The following is a 22,584-nucleotide window of genomic DNA, read 5'->3' on the forward strand; positions in this document are numbered from 1 at the left end:
ATTCCAACAGTTGCTTCCATCGTCTTTCTAATTCAGGGCCGTGTTCATGCAGCTTTACCCCAGTTTGCATTTTGTGGATCCATCAAGTATAATTATAAAATCAGGAACACAATTGTGAAATCAGATTCATCAAAAGCCAGATGTTTTCCTTTTTTCCAGAAACCCAACACAAAAGGAAAGATTCTGTTGACTTTGGCTTAGTTTTTCTGGTAAGGTTGTATTTAGCTTTTTTTTTTTCTTTTTTTTTTTGGCAAAACTACAGACCAGAATTGATGTTAAAGTTCTACAAGCACCACAAACAGACTGTCTTTTGCACAATGATACAGAAATCTGGCTTTAAATATAAAGGTCTACTAAATTTAGTAAAAACTTACACCCACTGTGAACCCTACATTTTTACATTCATTCTTCATGACTTTAAATTCAAAGAGGCGTTACACTTCTGCATGTGTTTATTCATTTTTAGTGTTGTTAGTCACAAGAAATGACAAGAGTGAAATATTCTTCAATTTTATTACTCTTTTGCTTGAATAGTCGAGTAATCCATCACTGAAAAATGTAAACATTGGGTTCTTTATTGTAATTTGAAATCCAACCTACTCTGGCTGGGGTTTTATTCAGGGAGGAGGAAGCAATAAGTTGAACATTCAGCACTTTCCATCTTGTACAGAATAGGTTTGTTTATTTATAGGTTTGTTTCTACAGTTTTTTCCCTGTACTTTTGTCCTCATCGTAGTCTACCTGCTTCTAAAGTGCGTTGCTGTTCAGAAGCTTTAGGAAACTTTTTGGAAGACAGTTTTCTTTTTGAAGAAACACTCGAAAGAATAAAAAATATATAAAAAATAGGTGTATCCAGGTGTACTTTCTCCATCTTTAAATATAGATTTTTTTTTTTTTTTTTCATACCAGTGTCAGAGAGGCAAGCAGAGGAGCTGTTAAAGGCCTCTGGCTCCATTAATATCTGTGCAATGGGGACTTATTATGTAAGTCCTGAAACCTGAGAGCCAGTCACCTGTTCTGCTACCTGAGCTCAGGCCCTGGGGACGGATGAAGGACAGCTAGCCTGCACTTAGCTGAGCACTCTACTCTTATGAAAGAGGCATAAGGAGCTACTGGGAGCCACAGAAAAAAATCCCTGAAGGCTGTTTTTTTTTTTTTTTTTTTACCCCAGCTCAACTAAACCAGAGGCGTGAGTAAGAAAGTAATGAACCGGGACATATCAAAAGTTAGTGAGGTCTATAAAAGGGAGCCATCGCTGTTACACTTCTACCCAAGGATTTTATTTTCATTACTCTTGTAGCTTCCTTTTGAAGTCCTCTGTGAGCGACTTAAGCTCTGAGGTAATTTGTGTAAACATATTGACTTGGTTTGATGGATTTTACTTTCCTCACTGAACCTCTGAGGGTTGAGAGGAGCTTCCACCGAAACTTGACAAATGATCAGTGTGGACATCTCACTCCCTGACGACACGTTGTCCTCGCAGGTGAGAGCAGGACAGCTCAAACTGTGGCCTCTGCGGACGCAACTCGCTCTGTGGAGAGAAACAGCTGCTGCTTCAGGTCAGAGGCCGCAGAGAAATGATTTCAGTTTGATGGTTGGTGTCTGTTTTTAAAAGTACACAGCAAAAATATACAAAAAGGTCATCTTTGAAAATGACTTTTCTTGTGCAGCCTTACTTTAGCAAACCTGCGAGTTGTTTATTTGGTATAATCTATTTCTATTTAGACTTCATATAATAGAGGGTTTGGCTGCTAGGCTTTGGTTGCCATTTTTGTATGTTTTGTGTGCATTTTTTTTAATACACTGTTTTTTTTTTTGTATTATTTTTGACACATTGACAGAATTTGTAATCAGCCTCTGTTTGCATGTCAAATATTTTTGTGTAATGCCACTGACAACCATCAATAGATCTAGTTTAAATTCACTTTAAAGCTCCAGTTTAAGTTCATTGTTCACTTTTGAGCTGCATCATTTACAAAGTTTTGCAAACTCATCCATATCCCTTTTGTCGTTCTACAGCTGCAATAATTTTATCTTACTAATCAACAGCATCCTTGTGAATGAAAGATGGTGTTCAGTTGTTTCTACATCTAGTGACAGATTTTATTTATTGATTTTTTTTTTTTGTGGCATGTTCTTTCCATTCTTACATGCTTCACTGAACAGCCCTCCAGTAGTTGTTCAAAGTTTGGGATTTTGATTTAGAATCTAACCATGGTTTACCCTTCAACACAAATCCATCGTGACCTTTCTGCCATGTTTTGTGGTCTTCCTAATCTTCAACTGCTTTCTAACAAACGTCAGAAGACTTTTATACTAAGATACAAATCGCACACGGTTTGTTTTGTTGGACTCTTTGGGTATCAGAGTAAAGCAGACTGAATATAAATGCACGCCACACTTTTTAGAGTTCTATTTGTGGAAAAAAAAAAAAAATGCACACATTGCATTAGTTTCCCAACGCTTCCATCCACAGGTATGTGCTATTTGGCGTTGATCTATGCAGAAATTCCAATAAAATACATTAAGATTTGTGGCTGTGAAATGAGAAAAGGTTTGAGGTGTATGAGCCACAGTAAAGATTTAGGTTTTCTTCAACCCGCTGCATCTTCCTGCAGTTGCCTGCAGTCTCCATAACGGCTCCTAGTAGCCGGAGTGGGAAACAGGTGTTTCAGATAATGACACCACTAAAGACCCTTGAGCCAACTTGTGTGTTATCCTCCTGTCATTTCCAGCAGATTATAGTCCGTGTGACCACATTCCAGCAACCCATGGTCAGGATCATTACAGCATGTCTGCCTGAACTGAACAAATTGCTTTAACACAGAAACCATTATGTAACTGCTAAACTTCATAACAAGGGATGCTTACTTTGTGCAGCATGTTTTCCTCTACTATGATCCAACATCAGGTGGCTGATAATGGGCTTACAATGTTTAATATAATATGGCACTATTTTTCAGAGAGGAGGTGTTGTTTATTTTTAGATTTAGGTTTGAAAATAATGCAGTAAATGTGAACATGTTGTCTCTGTCTGTTTAATGTCTTTACAGCGATGCAGGTTCACCTCCTCACATGGAGTGCATGTTGGAGTCGGGGCATGACGACTTAATCGATTAAGCTGAAAATTACCACCAGCATTTCTGATATATTCCCCTCTTATAACATCTCTCATAACTTTCTGCCCTTATTTGTGTATTTTTTTTTTTTGCTTTTTAAGCTAATAAGAAATAAGGAACACGGCAAAAGTATTTTCTTGATCAAATAAAGCATATAGTTTGAAAAGACTAGTTTATATGAACAGCTAAATTTTGTTGTTAAAAGCATTGGGTGAGCCTTCCTAGTGACTGAATTCAGCTTTTTCAACCACTTCCAGGGCTGCAGGTGTGTGAAATCCAGTACCAAAGCATGCTGTGTGCTGCTACAAACACTTTAAAATTTGATACAGTTAATTTCACAAGGGGTACAACAATAGGATGTTAAATAAATACAAAACATTCCTCAGTCAACTATAACTAATGTGTACAGTTTAGTGCAGAGGAGATAACAGTCTCGTTTAATTTATCAGGAAGTATTCCAGCGAAAGCAAATCTTAAATCTTCAGCTTACTTATCTTGGATAATTTCATGCTCTGGTTTGGTTGGGACCAGTTGAAAGATTCATTCTTTATAATTCCAACAGGAGTTAATCTCACTCTTTTCCTGTTCTCACAAATGTCCCAAACCTTCTGGGAGGTTTTTTTCTGGAAGAGTTGAAGGAGTTACAGCTGTAAAAAGTGGCCCAACATCATAATGTAGGTGGCTTAAAAATGAGATTTATTACATGCTTACATGTCATGCTTAAATGTAAGCTATCCGAGAAAATAACCATTCAAAACATTTCAGATATTAGATATCAGATGGATGGATGGATGGATGGATGGATGGATGGATGGATGGATGGATGGATGGATGGATGGATGGATGGGCGGGCAGCTGTTTAGAGGAGTCTGTGGACTCTGATTGTTGAACATTCAAGTCGTTAAAATAAATTGCAAACATTTGAAAACTGCAACAGCTGGACTTTCAAAGTAACAAATGTCAGCGTCAAATATTTTAACTGGCTATTCAAAATCCAAAAGTTTATAATTATTGTTTTAGAAGCTCAACTTCCTTTAAAAAAAACATCCATTCTCTGTCATTTCTGGTGGGAAGGAAGTGGTTTGACAGGTTTTACAAAAATGATGTGTCGTGCGCTCATGTTGTTGAAAGTTATGCTGAAACTTTAAATTTGATATTTAATAAAGAAAAGTAGCTTGTATCTGGGGCTGTTTTTTTTTTTTTTTTAAATATTTACATTTTAGGAAACAAAGTGATATATTTGCTATTAGTTTGACTTGCTGGCTGAGGGGGAGGAAGTCCCATCCAAGAAGGAAATTAGTTTAACTGAAACTGTGAATCCATAAATGTCCATTACAGAGTTGTCTGAGCTTCCATTCCCATGTAGTTGATTCATAGTAGAACAAGCAGGATAAGCACAATTACTCTTCTTCTGTCATAGTTCTTACATTGCAATGTTCTTGAAAATACGATAGCCGGCCAAAAGCACAATTCGAATTTACTTTGACTAGATTCCAAGCCCAATTTATTCTCTGTGAACCAGACAAGTTTGCTTAAAGAGTTTATTAGAAACTAAATTTACTGACTGATACAGGACAGCAGTAGTCTTACGAGTTCATTTGAGGATACTGTTGATCACCACCAGGATTAAAAAGGACACAGTGGATATCATTGAGTGTGGTCAAAAAAACGAGCAGCATCTTTGATACAAGAGTTTGAAATATTCAAGCTTTGGTTTCATGTTCATCTGCCCATCAATCCATCCATCTTGTCCTTGCCAGGTCACAAGGGTGTTTGTGCTTATCTTCAATGACTTTTGGACAGAAGGTGGGGGATATCCTGAACAGTTTACTGAGCTTTATTTTAATGAATCATCCAAAATTCGTCTGCAACTAGGCCTGATGAGCTGCCATGAGCTGAGTAGCAGAAAGCCGGAATGAGGGAGCTTTTATTTTTATTTTTGGATCGTGATGAGTGGGAATGAGCTATGAGTTCTGAATAAATATGGAATGATGAGCTGGAGTAAATAATCAAATATTGAAGTGTTGGCAGAAATAAAGCTGTAGATATTTCATCACAGGAGGAGAGTTGATAACAAATTTGGCACTTTTTCAGGTGCATCAACTTGATTTTTACATTATTGTGCGCTCTGACCAGCTTGTTAAATGGAAGGAAGTTTTGTGTTCGGTGAGAACTGGAAAGGCTCTGCGGCTCTTTGTAGGTGTCGCTGTTTGTTGATTTTCAAAGCTAATTTATTTCTTTTAACAGTGTGCTAGTTTGCCTGAGGTGCTCACCAGAAAGGGTAAGGAATAATTTCCCAGAAAGTTGTTAAATGTTTCTCCAAAAACCCCATGGATGTTTAGTTCCATGCTGAGATAAGTTATTCTATACTTCAGGTTGCAAATGACTTTCCCTGAAAAAAAAAAAAAATTAAATGCTTTACTGTCCACACAATTCTCTTGGTGAAACATGACGGTCCCACCTTCAGACGTTGGGTAAACGTCTCTCAAGGGTAAGGAAAACTGGTCAGAACTGATGGGAAGAAACAATAGTTAGAGGCAAAGGTTGGGTAATACTGGCTTCAAGAAAAGCATTTTCAGATGGTAGAAAGGCCCTGATAAAGCTGACTGGTGGAAATGCAAACTAGCTCTGCAGTGGCAGCAGAGGACTGGGTTTAGTTTTTTTTTTTTTTATGTGGGCTTTCCTGACAACTGAAGTAAGAAGTTGAAATATGACAGAAACTGGAGACTTCATCAGAAAATCAGGATTTTATTTTATTATTATTATTATTTTATAAAGAAAATTTTCCCCTATGCTCTCCTTTGTCATGGAAACACCAATTGAAACAAAAATATGTTGTGCGAAAGAGTGTGTAATAGGTCCCTGTAAACACATAAAAACACCTACGAGCTTTGCGTCTTCAGCATGTCTACTGTTTTTTAGTTGCATAATCTTTCATTTTGCAAAGATATCATTAGAAAAAAAATGTTCTCTCTTTTTTTTTCAGAGTGCTTAATAAGGACATCAATGCTTCGCTGCACAAGAATGTCCAGTCATCTGGAGTGAGGTGGGGGCAAGAGACAGAGGAGAGCTGGTGGGAAGGAAGTGATCCTTTGGGGGAGTTTTGACCTGGTGTGGCAGGAAAAGAGGGATTTTCTCCTTTCACTCATCCATTTACAAGGAGTGTTTTTAGCCAGCCTCTGACATTATTCAGCTACGCTAGAATAATCTGAAGAGCTTCATCCTAACCACCAATGAGGGTCTCGGACGTCCAGCTGGATCCTGCTGTCTTCATGTCAAACAGTCCAAGACAAGTCCGCTCACCAGCTAACGGATTATCAGTAGCAGATCCAGGAGTGATGAAGGTACAACTTGTTGGATGCAAAACAAACTGTTCAGAGAAGGAACAAAAACAGGGAGTGACAGATTCCTCAGGAACGAAACCGTCTTCCTCAGAGCTTTCCTACAGGGTGTGCATCCATCGTGAGATGCCTCTGAGGTCTTGTAGCTCTGCCGTGTTTTTGGACAAGTCGCTTTGCATTTCGCTCGCAGAACTTGCAGCAGGAACAAGAGGAGTTCAAGCACCTCTGCACAGGTCTGCCCTGACTTGTCAGCTCGGTGAGCAATCTCTCTTTGGATCCGCCGTAGATAAGAAAACAGCCAAAACAAAGGAGGCGTACAGAAGAGGTAATTTCAACAGGTGCAATGGCCAAGAGCAGAGACCGGATCACAGGGGGAGCCCTCTATCAAAGCGCCGTGGATTCAGGGCCAATCAAAAGGCACCTGCTTGTGGCGCCAACAGTAAGGATGATGACTCAGAAAAGCAGCACCGCAGCACTTCTTTGGGATTGTCATTCAGAGAGCCATCTGCCTCGAACACAAAGGCTGCAAAGCAGAAGGGGAATGCAAATAAGGCAGCCGTCTCTGCTTTGAGCAATTTCAGGCACATGCAGCACACGTTCACTTATGGCCCAGGTATGAATTTCGCCACCTTCAGCTGAAAATTCAGAGTAGTCGATCAGCAAGCACACGTTTCTCGAACATCCTAAAACGTCAAGGAGCATATTTATGTGCCAGGCTGGTCTTACAGTGTGGATAATCTCTTTATATATATATATATATATATATATATATATATATATATATATATATATATATATATATATTTTTTATTTTTTTTTTTCCCTTTCTGCTTCTCACCTCTTACTTTTTTTTTTTTATCTCATGCATTGTTAATAGACCCACACACACCTTCCACACGGTTTCCACTGCGATTTTACATTGTTTAAGATAAATCCCAGTTGGCAAAGAAACATGCTGAGCTCAAACAGAGTTAAATAAAGTGCAAACACATCCCTTTATACGTCTTGACTTTCTAGACTGAAATATAACACGTGAAGATAAGAAATGACTGCTGCATTGAAATGACATTGTACTATTTCAGAATGGACTCACAGACATTTATACCGAAAGCACAAGGAAACGCTAGAGGCTTACATGTTTTGTTGAACATTCCCCAGGAAAAACGTAAAAAGCTGAGTAAGCTTAAAGCTGAATGCCTGATGTCCTTAAACGAGATGGGAGAACTGTGTTTTACATAAATATTGAAAGAATTGGTAAAAATACAGCTTAGCAGAAATGTTACTTTGTGGCATTGATCATGAACCAAGTGTGATCCTAACCGTGAAACCATGCTTAGAGCTAACTTGTTCACAAATACAGTTAAAACAGGACAATGTTACATATTAGGGGACTAAAAATACAAATAAAACAAAATAATAATTACACTGAAATTAAATAAGTTTTGATTTGTAACTGGCTTATAATTGTACCAAGAAGCAAAAGTAAGGCAAAACATTCTGACTATATTCCAATGTGTATTAGAATATTTGGCAAACAGTAACAGACATTGTCAAATTTTAATAAACTTGGGCTTTGAAGTTTAATTATTTGAAAGTGATAAATAAAATCACAAAAAAATGAAAGTTATGTCTGAAAGTTAAATTTCAGTCATATGCTAATTTATTCTTTTCATGTCTAAAGATGTTGATGTAGATTTACATCCATCCATCCATCCATTTTCTGAACACCCTTGTCCCTCAGTGGGGTCGGGAGGAGTGCTGGTGCCTATCTCCAGCTAACGTTCCGGGCGAGAGGCGGGGTACATCCTGGACAGGTCGCCAGTCTGTCGCATAGATTTACATCAAAATACAAAAAAAAAAAAAAAAAAAATCCAGAAAGCATTTCTTGTATTTTGCTTCCCCACAACTTGGAATCAAAATGGATTGTTTTATGGTTTGCAGCATTTCTTTTACAGAACATGTCTACAACTTTGGATATTTCATTTTCTTTTCATTGTGAAACAAGCAACAAGTAGGACAAAATACCAGGAAACGTCTGTGTGCATTACTATTCATCCCCTAAATTCAGTACTTTGTAGAGACATTTTTTTCCTTCATGATGGCTCTTGGTTTTTACTCCTAAAACATGACCACAAATTTTCAAGTAAATTGAGGTTTAGGCTTTGACTTTACCATACATTTACACATTTCCCCTTTTTACTACTGGAGTGTTGTTTTAGCAGTATACTTTGGACTTTCACTAGGCTCAGTTAGAGTATTGAGTTTTAAGGGACTATGTTTTTACAAATATGTTTCCTGACACAAGTACATTTTTATCCAGGTCCCATATTTTTCTGTTTTTGATTTGTTTGTAAAGTTTAAAAAAAAAAAATATGTTAACCTTTTAGTTTAGTTGTTGACTCTCTCAATGTTTACTTTATAAAAAATAAAACAACATACTTTATGGATGCAATAGGCATAAAACAAGATAAGCGCATTAGGATGTAGATGTAGAGGTGTAAATTAACAATGATTATTTGATCTGAGCCAAGATTACATAATGGACTATAAACTAATTTATGAAACCTTCCAGTAATGATGGCGAAGGCTGCAGCAGAAAGGACCTGCCCTTTCATATTTGCTGTCTCATGAAAAAACATCTGCAGCACACAATACTTTTTAATTATTAAAATGTCTCAGCTCTCTGTGGGACGTGTAAGTTTTTTATTATTTTTTTTTTTTTAGGCATTTACTTTGTTGCAGTAAGTATAGCATATAACAAAAGCTTGACCAGTGACACCACATGCTGGTGATGCAGTCCAACAAAAAAAAAAAAAAAAAAACAAGCTAAATGATTACTGCAGGGTATTCAGCTGAGAGATATATGTTCTAAAAAAAGGGGACAAGAAAGAGGTTACGGGAGCAGAATAAATGCAATGCTATCTTTTACATTATTCATTGGCCACGCTCTTGTTCCCTCTGGATTGTTTTTACTCCTTATGAGTTGTGGGGGTAGTGTGTGTTTCTGCAAGCATGGGAGTGTGCTGGGTTCACTTTGAGGTCTGTTCTTCACTGTTTTACTCAAGATAATGAAAGCTTCGCTAGAAACTCATGGCCACTGAGAATGAACCGAACAGGCGGAAAAGCAACAGCAAAACCACTGCATTCAGATGCTTCTAAATTCCTATTTGTCACAAAGTTGATTGTGCTTTTTTATGCTTCTTAGAAATTATATTTTCCCTGTATTTCTAGTATTGAGTGATGTAACATTATTATTTTTTTTCTTTTTCTCCCTAGTAGATTCAGGGAGCATGATGAGCAAGCAAGGAGAAAGTCAAAAGACAGATGAAGAACAAGAAGGTGGCAAATCCACAGAACCTCAGATAATTTCCACTTGTCGTCACCGTTCACCACTGAAGAACGATTCTGTGGGAGGCATTCTTAAAACCCTGAGCCTGAAAGTATGAGTCACATTTCTATGCTTTATTTTTCCTCAAGAATTCTCTTTTAAAGTAGCAAAAATATAAAATACCTTTCTCGAGAAAAGTGACTAAGAACATTCGGCATTCTAATGGAGTAGAAAACTGGAACTGTGAGGATTTGTTGAACAAAACTGTTGACTTATCGACAGGAGAATTTCATGAAAGAAGCACATTTTATACCCTTTTTCTGAATAATGTGTATTTTAAAAATATGGACACCAAACACATGGCATCCATTTTTTTTTTTTTTTGGCCTTTTATTTAAAGTGTTCAGACAGGAAAGTAGGGTATTGAGAGAACGGGAAGACATGTGGCAAAGGTCATTAGGCCAGGAACCGAACCTGAGACGGCTGTGTCGAGGACTAAGACTTCCTTATGTGGGTTGTGCTTCACCCCTGCCCCACCACAGCACTTCCAGCATTAATGGTTAAAACTGTGTCATGCTCCCGTTTAATCTGTTCAACTAAATAACAGATATTTTATCAAAAGACAAAAGTTGCAAAAATTTTAATCATGTCAATTCTGGGTCTTAAAAAATCTTATCTCCATGTTTTCAACAGTAGATTTAAAAAACAAAAGTAATAAAAGTTGCTTTAAAAGTTGCACTAAAAGTTTATTAAAAGTGTCAACTTTGCATTATTTGGTAAGTAATGACACTTTAATGCAAAGACGGCGCTGTTAATTGACTTTTAATGCAACGTTTAAAGCAACCTTGCATTAATAGTGTTATCATTTACCAAATGTCACTTTGTGACAACAGTCATAAACATTCATAAATACTTCTTCATGTTCATAATAGGTGGTATGTCATGTTTATGACAGTGTCATGTCAGTTTTATGGTCACTCCTTCAAATAAAGTGCAGCTGCAAAGAGAACAATTCATAATTTTACGGGTGTTTTCCTTTCCAGGAGGCGTTAGAGCTTTTCAGACCAGACTTCATCAGCCGATCTCAGGGTCGGGTCAGACACTTGGAGCAGAAGGCCAGGAGAAGGAAAGCTCTGCAGGACTCAAATTTAGCCCTGGGCCTAACAGAAGAACAAGGCAAGCAAAAGAGGCACTGCACTACACCCGACCCACTTAGTGGTAAGTACAGCCGAATCAGAAAAAGCAGAAATAAGCCATTAGGAAGTAACGCAATGTGTAACTAGTAAACAGACTCAGTTTTAGTCAGATCATCAGTGTTGACAGAAGTATTCAATCAGCTCTTGATCATATGAAATTGTTATCCCAGGACTTTCTGCAATAAAGAAGTACATGTGATGCATCAGTCCTGGTGACGATAGATAAAAAAAAAAAAAAGATATATAACGTATTCAGAGCAGATGCTTTCTTTTCCTCTCCTACATTCATCTTTTATCATGTTACATCACTTTTGCAGACATGGGCACATTTGTCAAATTCCTGGACTGCTGGGTCAAGTGCTCCTACGTCAGCAAGTGCATTTCTGGAGAAAAACAGAAACCGTAACGAATTAATAATAAACCTGTGAACACGTCATGGCATTTCTTTTACCAATTGGTGGAACGATGCACTGTTTATTTAGTAATCATCTTTAATTTCATTGTCTCAGCAGGCTTGTTCATAAAAAAGGGAATAGCACGTGATCCCCTTGTTAGTGGAGCAGCATTTCACCGACTTTGCTCTCTGGTGGCCATCATTGAGTACTACAGAGGAGCTAAAGAATCTTGAATAAATTCAGGTTGGCCAGATAATAAAAAAATGTGAAATGAATAAAGAAAAAAAATAAAATAAAGCCCTACAAAGAGGAAACAATTCAACTGTACAACTTAAAATATTTTTTGATTTGGTTTTTTGACTCTTGAAAAAGTAGTTCTTCAGACTTTTATTGCTTTTTGGTCATCGTTGTAACTAATTTAAATTAGCCTACAATCCACCCATCCATCCATCCATCCATCCATCCATCCATCCATCCATCCATCCATCCATCCATCCATCCTGCTTATCCGACCCTGGAAAAACAGAAGCAGGGAACAATAAGCTTATAGTTTTTTATGTGTCATGAAGGAGAAATGAAAGCTTATTGTCCAATTATACCTTGATGTTTTCACTTCACTTTCAGTCTGACAGAATTGACAGGACCAGAACTGGATCTGCCAGTACAAAAAAGTTATGGTGCGTGCGTGCGTGCGTGCGTGCGTGCGTGCGTGCGTGCGTGCGTGCGTGCGTGCGTGTGTGTGACAGTGTCTCAGTGTCTCTGTGTCTCTGTGTCTGTGGGTTTTTTTTGTGTCAGTGGACTAATGGAGGACGGTGCTACAGTCTAAACTGGAAAGCTCATCCACCAGTGTGTATTTACATATGCAAGCTTGATTTCCATATTAATTCCTGTTTGTTATTCCTGTGTGCTTGTTGGGCTGTGGATGTGTGTGTCCTAGATAACCTTTTCAAGCCGAGAGAGCGCTCTATATCAGGCAGAGAGATGCAGCTCAGGTCCAGACGGTGAGTCCTCTAAACTAACCCCTTCTCAAAGGGAGTCGTGTGGGGTTTTCATTCTCGTTTTCATAGTGCAGTCGATCCCATCAATACACACACACACACACACTCACACACACACACACACACATGCATGCATCCACATGCTGTTGACACCCAACAAATTTGATGCTCAAATGTCTTGGCAGAAGATATGAGGTAACCTCTACATCTTATCTCTCTCTCTCTCTGCTTATCTGGTAAAACACGCCTGATCTGTTGAAGGTTTCCCATTGTAATTTTTTTTTTTTTTTTTCAAAAGCAACACTATCTCACTCGGTGGATCTCCTGAAGAAAAAAAAATGGCAGTAGTTCTGCACGTGATAAAGGGGAGTGTGTGTTTGCAGAGTGTTTATCTGTGGATCCAGGTGTTTTTTTTATTTTTTATTTTTCCAGACTGTAGTCTTACTTGATAACACCTTGTCTCCAAGACACCAGTGTGTTGGCATGGCTCAGTCACCCTTAGATTTCTGATAGTATTTTCCTCTGCCCTGTATGAATTTTCTTTTTTTTTTCTTTTTTTTTTTTCTTTTTGCGTCTGAAGGATTTACAACAAGCTGCCGGAGGTGACAAAGAAAAAGGAGGAGGAGAAAAAACGGGCTATATCTCAAACCAACAGACTGCGAGCAGAGGTCTTCAAAAAGGTAAATGGGATCAACGTGATACTCTGATAGGATGTTGGATTACAAGCACATCGGATTGATCAGCTGGGAAGTCAACGATTGTTTGAGCCCAGTCTGAGAGAAAATAAAAAGACAAAATAGATTAATGCATCAGTATATTCTATTATTTTTGACATAAGCAGCTGACGTACTCATCACGTGCGTGGGTCTTTATTGCCTCTTTTTCTGTCACGAGAGTTTGGCTTTGAAATAACTTTCTACAACTTTTCTACTTCCAGAGTGGAGAGATGACACCGCAAACAATTTCAATCCATTTTCGAAACAAGAGCTGAATTATCATAGATTCTTATCAGGGATTTTTGGAGCCCTAATCAGATTTTAATTCAGGGGCCTTCATACCAACATGTCAAAAACAGATACTTCATCATTCTGAGGCTACACTATGGCTGTAGCATATCTACTATTTTTGGTGCAATTTGTAATCTGACAACATGATACTGGTATTACTTTGGCTATTGATTTTAACCTTAAAGGACAGGAGTAGCAAACAAGGAAAAATATTCTTTGCAACTTCTGCAAACAAAAGCTTTACAGTGAACCAGTCAACAAGACTAACATCTTTTTTTTTTTCTTTTTTTTTTTAATTTGGAACAGGTATGTGAAATGTGCCAAAAGTGCAGTATTTCACTACAAAGTAAAATCATATGATTGTCTTCGGGGGCCCCTGGTGGTGTTGGGGAGCTGAGCAGCCGCTTAACTTGCATGTACCTTAGGCCAGCTCTGTTTCACACTTTTTTTTTATGTTGAATCATATAATTATTTATATATATATANTTTATTCTTTATTCAGGTTGAGGTTCTGCAGTTTGTCAAAGATCAGCTGTGATTTTCTGGCCTCAGCTCTGAAGTCCAACAGCCTCCATCTGACAGAACTGGACCTGAGAAACAACAACCTGAAGGATTCAGATGTTCAGCAGCTGAAGCGTTTTGTAAAGACTTTACAGTAAGTAAATGTTTGTAGTGAGTCCAGCTGCTGTCAGCATATTGAACTAAACCCAGTTAGCATCAAAGCAAAGCTCCAGTGTTCCCAGTAAAGCTGCAGCTTCTCAGTGGGAGGAGAATGGTTCAGGCTTCCTGATTGGACACAGAGACAGCAATCAGCCAATCAGGTGAACCTGATCAGCTGATCAGGTTCATCTTGGTCACAGCTCTGAGATCAGTCTGACTGCAGCCTGGAAACCATCTACTGGATGTGCTGCGTCACTGACTGCTGCTGGAGAGGCTGGAAACACTCACTGATCTGATCTCTCCTTCCTTCTTCTCTCTGCAGGTTCTGATCTCTGTAAAGTAGAGAACGGTCTCTGTGTCCTGCTGATCCTCAGAGGTTGAAGCTGCAGCAGTTTGAGTCTAAAGAGACTCTGACTGGATCCTGATGATGACCTCTGACCTCCAAGATTTTCCTCCTGTTTATTTTCTCATGTCTGTCATTTAGTGTCTGATATTGTTTGTCTCTTTGGATCAATAAAGATCCGATTCAAACTGGGCTCCATTTAGAGGCTTCATCTGAACTGGATTCAACTGGAAAGTTGATCTTTTTTTCTTTCTGATTCATTTTAATCAGAAATATGAAATAAAACTCAACATTTTTCTGCATGTTTGCTTCATTCTGATTTTGAACTTCCGGTTGGACTGCAAGATGGAGTAGACGCTTTTTCTGAAGCTCCCACCTCTAACGTTACTACTTTACTAATTTTCACTTTGTGCTTGTTAAACTATTTGTAACAATATTGCTGCACTGGAACGGCGACCAGTAAGTCAGAGGATGACCAGCAGAACAAGAAAAGAAGAGCAGAAAAAAGACGAGGGGAACGTCATGGCTGTGCTAACGGCTACGCTAGCTGACCACAGAAAATCCCTATCAGCGGAATTCAATGCGGCGTTTACTAAACTGGAAACAAAACTGGAGCTCTTTGAGTCTACTATTTCTACCCACCACCAGCGAATCTCTTCACTGGAGAATGTGGCCACTACCATGAGCGATGACATACAAGCAATCCAAGCCGAGCTAGCTACGATAACCGGAGAGAATAACAGACTAAAAGCTAAGCTAATGGACCTTACCAAGCCCCGCCCAGAAACGCCCAGTTGACTGGATTGAGCTGGTTGCCTTCTGTTAAGTGACCACTCTGATTTTGGGAGGTGGAAAATGTCAGTCTAAAATGAAGGAAGCCTCGCAGGGGATAGAGGATGCCCTGCTGTGCGATGGACACGTACATTTTGTTTTTTTTCTTTAAAGGGGTCTGAGTCCAGATGTGTATGGTTTTTTTTTTTGTTGTGGCATGGATGTGAATGTGTGTGTGTGTTTTTTTTCTCTTTCTCTTTCTTTCGTCTTCTTTCTTTACAGTTGTTGGCCAACTATATACCAGGTACCAGTCTCCTCTCAGCAAAGTCGGACTGCCATACCGCAATGTACGTATCTCTTCAGGAAAAGTAAGGGACGACTAGCACAGGGAAGAATTTGAGGGTTGTTTCGTGGAACATGAGAGGCTTGGGGAATGCTACTAAGATTGCTAAAGTTATGTTTCATTTGCAGCAACTTAAAGGGGACATATTCTTTTTACAAGAAACACACCTTCGTAATAGAGAAATTATGCGTCTTAATAGAAGTTGGATTGGCCATGTATTTCACTCTAGATTCAATGCCAAGGCTAGAGGAACAGCCATACTTATTCGGAATAATGTTATGTTTGAACATCACGAAACAGTAGCAGACATGGAGGGGCGTTTCATAATTGTGTTGGGCAAATTGCAAAGTTGTCCGGTGATACTAGCTTGTGTCTATGGTCCAAATTGGGATGATGATTCCTTTGTGTCTAGACTTTTTTCTTCTATGCCTGATATTGAAAACTACTATTTAATCCTAGGGGGAGACTTTAATATGATCCAGGATGCCCTTTTAGACAGATCCTCAAAAAAAACAATCTCATTACCTAATGCTGCTAAAAGTCTTAATGTTTTTAAAACTGAGTTGGGATTGGTGGACCCGTGGAGACATGGGAACCCGACACTTAAGGAGTTTTCCTTCTTTTCCCATGTCCATCGTACCTATACACGCATAGATTTTTTCCTTATTGATGTCAGACTACTTCCTAAAGTAAAAACCTGTTATTATCACACCATAGCTATATCCGACCATGCGCCAGTCTCCTTAGATCTAGAATTATGTCAATCTCGCTGTTTCAAATTTTGGAGATTTAATTCTATACTGCTCACAGAAGAGGACTATAAACAGTTTTTAAAAAAATCAGCTTCCACTTTACTTTGATCTTAATGATCTACCTGGTATATCGAGAAGCACCCTCTGGGAAGCTTCAAAAGCGTATATAAGAGGTCAGCTTATTAGTTTTACCTCTAATTTGACGAAGAAGAGGTCATGTTACACCAATGACTTGCTGAACCAGATTAAAGATGTGGATTCTAGATATGCAGCCAACCTGGATCCTGACCTTTATAATGAGCGTGTAAAACTCCAAACTGATTTCAATTGGATTACATCTACAAATGCTCTACTTCAACTAGCCAAGACAAGGCAGCGCTTTTTCGAATCTGGCGACAAAGCCGGGAAGCTTTTAGCTTTCCAAGTGTGAGCTCAGGCTACCTCCAAATTAATTCCATTCATCAGATCAGACACAGGGGAGATTCTTTTTGATCCCAGAAAAATAAATGATAGATTTCTGTCATTCTATTCTGAACTATATACCTCCATAGCCCCCCCTTCAGCACACGATATACTTAATGATATCGGCTTTCCAAGGATAGATTGTGAATTGGGGAGAGGTCTTGGCGGGCCCATCACTATAAGAGAAGTGCAGGATTCTATCAGGTCCTTAAGTTCGGGCAAATCCCCTGGGCCTGATGGTTTCTCTTCAGAATACTATAAGGCCAATGTGGACCTTCTGGCGCCAGTACTGACAGATGTGTATAATGAGGCCTTCTCTAGCGGACGCCTCCCTAGCACCTTTTCAGAAGCTACTATATCGCTGATTCTTAAGAATGATAAAGACCCCTCCCTTTGTAGTAGTTATAGACCTATTTCCCTCCTCAATGTAGATTTTAAGATCTTATCTAAAATTCTTGCAACACGTCTCCAGCGAGTACTTCCCCGCATTATCTCATTAGATCAGACAGGCTTTATGACTGGGCGACAGTCATCCCATAACACCAGACGTCTTTTAAATATTATCCATACTCCAAGTACCTCATCACCTGAAATAATTGTATCTCTTGACGCCGAGAAGGCGTTTGATCGGGTCGAATGGGGTTTTTTATATGAAATAATGGAAAGATTTGGTTTTGATAACGATTTTATCCTCTGGGTTAAGCTGTTGTACTCATCGCCGGTGGCCTCAATTAAAACTAATGACATGGTGTCCTCACCCTTTCCTCTTGGGAGGGGCACTAGGCAGGGATGCCCTCTGTCTCCCTTGCTGTTTGCCATCGCAATAGAGCCTCTGGCCATCTGGTTGCGTGCTGAGGAGGGTTTTAAGGGAATTCTGAGATCTGGTGTAACCCATAAAGTGTCCCTTTATGCGGATGATTTGCTCTTGTACATTTCTGATCCTCATACTTCTCTTCCAGTGCTTTTTAACATTCTAGAACAATATAGCAAGCTTTCAGGTTACAAGCTCAACTACCAGAAAAGCCAATTATTTCCCTTGAACTCTCTGGCAAGGAACCTTCCGCATTCAATCTCACCCTTTAAATGGGCAGAAGCAGGGTTTCGTTATTTGGGGATATTCATCTGTGCTTCTATGTCTAACATGATGAATAAGAACTTCTCACCGTTATTAGAGAGCAAGATATCCCAATTTTTGTGTCTTAAAAAACCTGCAGACTTCGCAAATCAGTGTTGCAGTCCCCAACTCTTAGGGTGGACCTGCTCTTCCCAACTTCAGGCAGTACTACTGGGCAGCTAATGTACAGAAACTATTATATTGAGGGTGTGATGCCGAGGCTTCACCTGCCTGGGTGCAGATTGAAAGGGCATCTAGCCTTTTTTCGTTGTCCTCTCTGATTTGTTCTCAGCTCCCCCTTCCCCTCTCTCTGGTAGAGAACAATCCTATAGTCAGGGCTACATTAAGAATCTGGAGCCAATTCAGGAAACAGTTTGGCCTGCAAGGACCCTCGAAACAAACCTCTTTAGTCAAAAATTGCAACTGCCAGGAATCTAATTCATAAGTCTTCGATCTGTGCCCGGCATGTTTTGATACAGTGCAAAATATTCTATAAAGCACATTACACTAATGCAAAATTAGCAAAAATTTATTCAACAATCTGTGACGCCTGCAATAGGTGTGGACAATCACCAGCTAACCATGCTCACATGTTTTGGGCGTGCCCCAAACTAATCGGGTATTGGGATAACATTTTTAAGATACTAAGTCAAGCATATAATGAGACAATTCTCCCCAATCCATTATCGGCAATATTTGGCATCCCTCCTGACCGGGGCCTTTCGCGTTCTTTGAGGCAGGCCCTAGCCTTTACTACCCTGCTGGCTCGGAGACTTATCCTACTCAAGTGGAAACTAAGCGTTCCGCCATCTTATGATCACTGGGTTAGAGAAGTTCTATACAACCTCAAGGTGGAAAAGCTCAGATTTGCACTTAATGGTTCCACCAGTAAATTTATGGAGACGTGGAGACCTTTCCTATCTGTAGTAGATACCATGACTTTGTTGCCTGATTCAGAAGAAAAGTAAATTATCTGTAGGCCCTCTTATCTATGTACAGTTTTTTTTGTTTGTTTTTTTGTTTTTTTACCCAATAATTCTGTGTATTATAATTTCTTCTATTCTTTTCTTGATAAATGGGCAAAGTGTGTTTATTTTCTAAGTTTTAGGTATTTTGTGAGTAAAGTTGTGAATTTTCCAAACTTAAGGTTATTTTAAGGTGTAAACACCATCAGATGTAAGACTATGAATTATAGCTTACACTTATTTTGTGAACACACACCCACCTCTGGCTGTTTAATTTAATACTGTTTCATCAGTAATGTGTCATCGTTCATTTGGGGAGTGAATTAAATATTATTATTATTCAATAGTAACCTGGTTTCCAGCTCAGTGAAGCCAGTTGATCAACATTAGAGTCTCACTGATATAAATATAATTTAATTTATATAAACTGATTATCCATTTAAATGCTTTTCTATCAAGCAGGTTTTAGTTGATAGTTTGGAGAAACGAAGCAGCTGCTGTGAAAATGTTAACAGGAGAAACGCAGCTAAAAAAACTTCCTTCTCCATCGTTTCTTTACTTTCCTCCATCACTGCTGAATGTTACCTGCAAAGTTCAAAGTTCAACTCTGGATGTTTTACAGCAAACTGCTCATCCTGTGCTTTATAAAACATTTGGGCTCCTGCTGCAGCAGAGACACTAAAATCTCATTTGAATGGTTAACAGACTGATTCCAACTAAGAGGCTTAGAGGATTTATTGATTTAAAAATACAGCAACATTTTAGTAGAGCCTTTAACTCACATTGTTAATATTTCCATCAAAACAGGGAAATTTCCCCATGCATGGAAAAAAGCTCTGGTGAAACCATTTTTAAATCAGGAAGTGAAATCAGCAACTACAGCCAGTAAGTTGTTCCAGTCGTGTTAAAAGTGCTGGAGAAAATTATTCTAGAACAACAACTACTGTATTTATAAAGTAACAATCTTCTGCAGCCTCTTCAGTTTGGCTTCAGACGTCATCAGTCCACAGAGACTCTATAAGTCTGTTGCTTGAAAAGGTTAAACTATCACCTGACAAATCACTGGTGCAGTTTTCCTTGACTTGAAAAAAGGCTTTTGATACGGAGAATCACAATTTACTGATCTCAAGGCTTTCATCATTTAATCTCTCAGAACAGTCATTGTCTTGGTTTCCATCATATTTGAAAGATTGTCAACAATGTGTTGTCATTAATGACAGTAAATGTGTTTTATGCAAAATAGTAACAGGGATTCCACAAGGAACCATCTCAGGTCCTTTTTAGTTTGTATGTTAACAGTTTTCCTGAAATTTGTCCTGAAGTCAAACTGCAAATGTTTGCTGATGACATCATCGTTTACACATCGGACCAAAGCAGAAATGTAGTCAGAGAAAAACCTGCAGAGATCATCATCATGGCTGAAGGATTCCTGTTTAACTCTCAATACAGAGAAAACAAAGTGCATTTGCTTTCCAATCAAGATCACAGTCCCTGAATGTCCAGATCAATGGATTCTATTGAAAATATCACAAGGAAAATATATAGGAATGATTCTGGAAGCTCAGTTAAATTTTAGGAGCCATGTTGATAAAATCAGCTGTTAGATCAAATACAAACTGTTTTAAATTATTATAAATTGTTTAACCCTTCACTGTGCAGAGATGTTGTTGACTCCATGATCGTCTCGCAGTTTCCTGTGAAGCTCCTGTCTGATCTCAGACCAGTAAACTCAAACCATCAGCAGGTCTCCATCATCGAGCTTAAAAGGTTTTATATCAAAAGTCAATCAGATTCCATCACTGTGACATTTTGGCTAAATTTGGCATTTTGGATTTTACTAATTTTATAACTTGTAACCTTTTAAAATTTATTTTTATGTGTTTAAATGGATTTGCACTGACTCAATTAAGCGATTACAGAGACTGCAGGGCAGCAGCAGATACCAGAGCAGCTTTAGATGGAAATGTAAAGTTTCCTTTGAAGAACCAGTTTTGCTTAAAGTGCTTCAGTCTGAGAGGATCTGCAGTTTGGACTCACTTCCTGTTGACTTAAAGTCTGTAACCAGTTTTAATTCAAAAACAAACAAAAATCTGATTATGTCAAAAACAGAACTGAGTCCATTTTAAAGTTGATCACTAATAAATATGTTTATTTTAACATTTATATTTTTCATGACTTTGATTCTCAAAAGAGAGACATATGGACATCCTTATGACAAAATTTAATCGATAGAGTGATTTATGACCCTAATCATTAATTGCCCCTCCCCCCACCCAACACCTGTTCATCTAAAAATACATAAGTGCAAACATAAGCATTTCTTTCACACCTGTTAACTAAAAATAAACATTTCCATCTTTGGTAAACTTTTTCCCACCACCTCTTTGAATGAACTAGCCAATAGAAACAGAGACAGGTATCAGCAATAAAACATTTCTCTCTGTATACCCAGCACAGGACATCTGTTTGTGAATGATTTAAAGTACAACACATTCACAAAGGGGAGGGTCGATGGCACCGGTGCTCAGTGTGGGTACTCTTAGGGAATTAAAGTACAACACATTTTAAGTAGCTTTTGTGATTTCCTTCATCCAATCAACAACAAAACGAAACCCTGAATATAAGAACTAAACTTTAATTGTTCCTCATTTGTACATGTACTTCTTAAGAATATGTGACTGGCAGTAATCAGGCCTACGTGAGACAAACTGTCTTCCTGCTGCACAGCGTGGAGGGGAGCGACCCCTGACCCTGCTCACCACAGCTGCCATGCCTGTCCACTCTTACACATGTACAGATACCTCTGAAGGAAAACAACAGTCTAACTGTTTTACTGCATTATTTATGGTAGCACGACTAGTCAGTGCTGACAGTTTGTAATTTCCTTCATCCATTCCAAAAACAGTCACTTAAATTTTAAGATAGATAGATAGATAGATAGATAGATATAAAATATTAGAACGAAGTTTGTGAACTTTAAGTATTTATTAGTGAATAAATATTTTGTTCTCTTTAATGTTAGCTGATCTCATAATGAACTAAAGTTTCCTCAGGGACCTACAGAACCCTCATTGTTCGGTATCCCCTTGTTCGCCTGTAGGGGGCGCCACACAAAGCTCCGAGTGTTAAAGCGAAGCATCAGCCTCGAAGTATCAGAAACAGGCAGCACCATGGGCGGCTGCCGGGCAGCTGCAGCCGGGGCTCTCCGCCTCACAGCGTTCTGCACCCGGACCCAGAGGCCGCTGTGGCCCGGTGCCGGAACCGGAGCCTCGGTCTGGGCCCGGAGGAGCCTGAGCGAACCGGCGGCCTTAGAGCCGCGGAGAAGGCTGAAGACCGCCGCGGAGCTTCCGGGGCCCAGTTGGTTCACGACCCTGTACTGGCTGTTCATCAGAGGCTACGGAGCTAGAGGACACCTGCTGCAGGTAACACACACTGCTGCAGGTAACACACACACTGCTGCAGGTAACACACACTGCTGCAGGTAACACACACTGCTGCAGGTAACACACACACTGCCACAGGTAAAACACACTGCTGCAGGTAACACACACTGCTGCAGGTAACACACACCCTGCTACAGGTAACACACACTGCTGCAGGTAACACACACTGCCACAGGTAAAACACACTGCTGCAGGTAACACACACTGCTGCAGGTAACACACACACTGCTGCAGGTAACACACACCCTGCTACAGGTAACACACACTGCTGCAGGTAACACACACTGCCACAGGTAAAACACACTGCTACAGGTAACACACACACTGCCACAGGTAAAACACACTGC

At 39.2% G+C, this 22,584-nt stretch overlaps 1 protein-coding gene across 2 annotated transcripts in view; it reads left to right on the forward strand.

Moving 5' to 3' along the window:
* The first annotated feature begins 1,003 nt into the window (after window positions 1–1,003).
* The window catches only part of LOC106949740 (uncharacterized), a 26,605-nt gene continuing 5,024 nt past the window's right edge, over window positions 1,004–22,584 (forward strand). The window contains exons 1-6 of one of the 2 annotated variants that reach the window (XM_015036207.1): window positions 1,004–1,559; window positions 6,106–7,073; window positions 9,737–9,900; window positions 10,832–11,006; window positions 12,317–12,380; window positions 12,958–13,057. In XM_015036207.1, the coding sequence (XP_014891693.1) occupies window positions 6,353–7,073; window positions 9,737–9,900; window positions 10,832–11,006; window positions 12,317–12,380; window positions 12,958–13,057 (1,224 nt within the window). In that variant the 5' untranslated portion in view covers window positions 1,004–1,559; window positions 6,106–6,352. The remainder of the gene's footprint in view (window positions 1,560–6,105; window positions 7,074–9,736; window positions 9,901–10,831; window positions 11,007–12,316; window positions 12,381–12,957; window positions 13,058–22,584) is intronic. The other variant, XM_015036208.1, reaches the window with a different exon arrangement.

This window comes from Poecilia latipinna, unplaced genomic scaffold (genome assembly GCF_001443285.1).
Source record: "Poecilia latipinna isolate Pla-1442-1.1 unplaced genomic scaffold, P_latipinna-1.0 Scaffold360, whole genome shotgun sequence".
NCBI classification, from domain to species: Eukaryota; Metazoa; Chordata; class Actinopteri; order Cyprinodontiformes; family Poeciliidae; genus Poecilia; species Poecilia latipinna.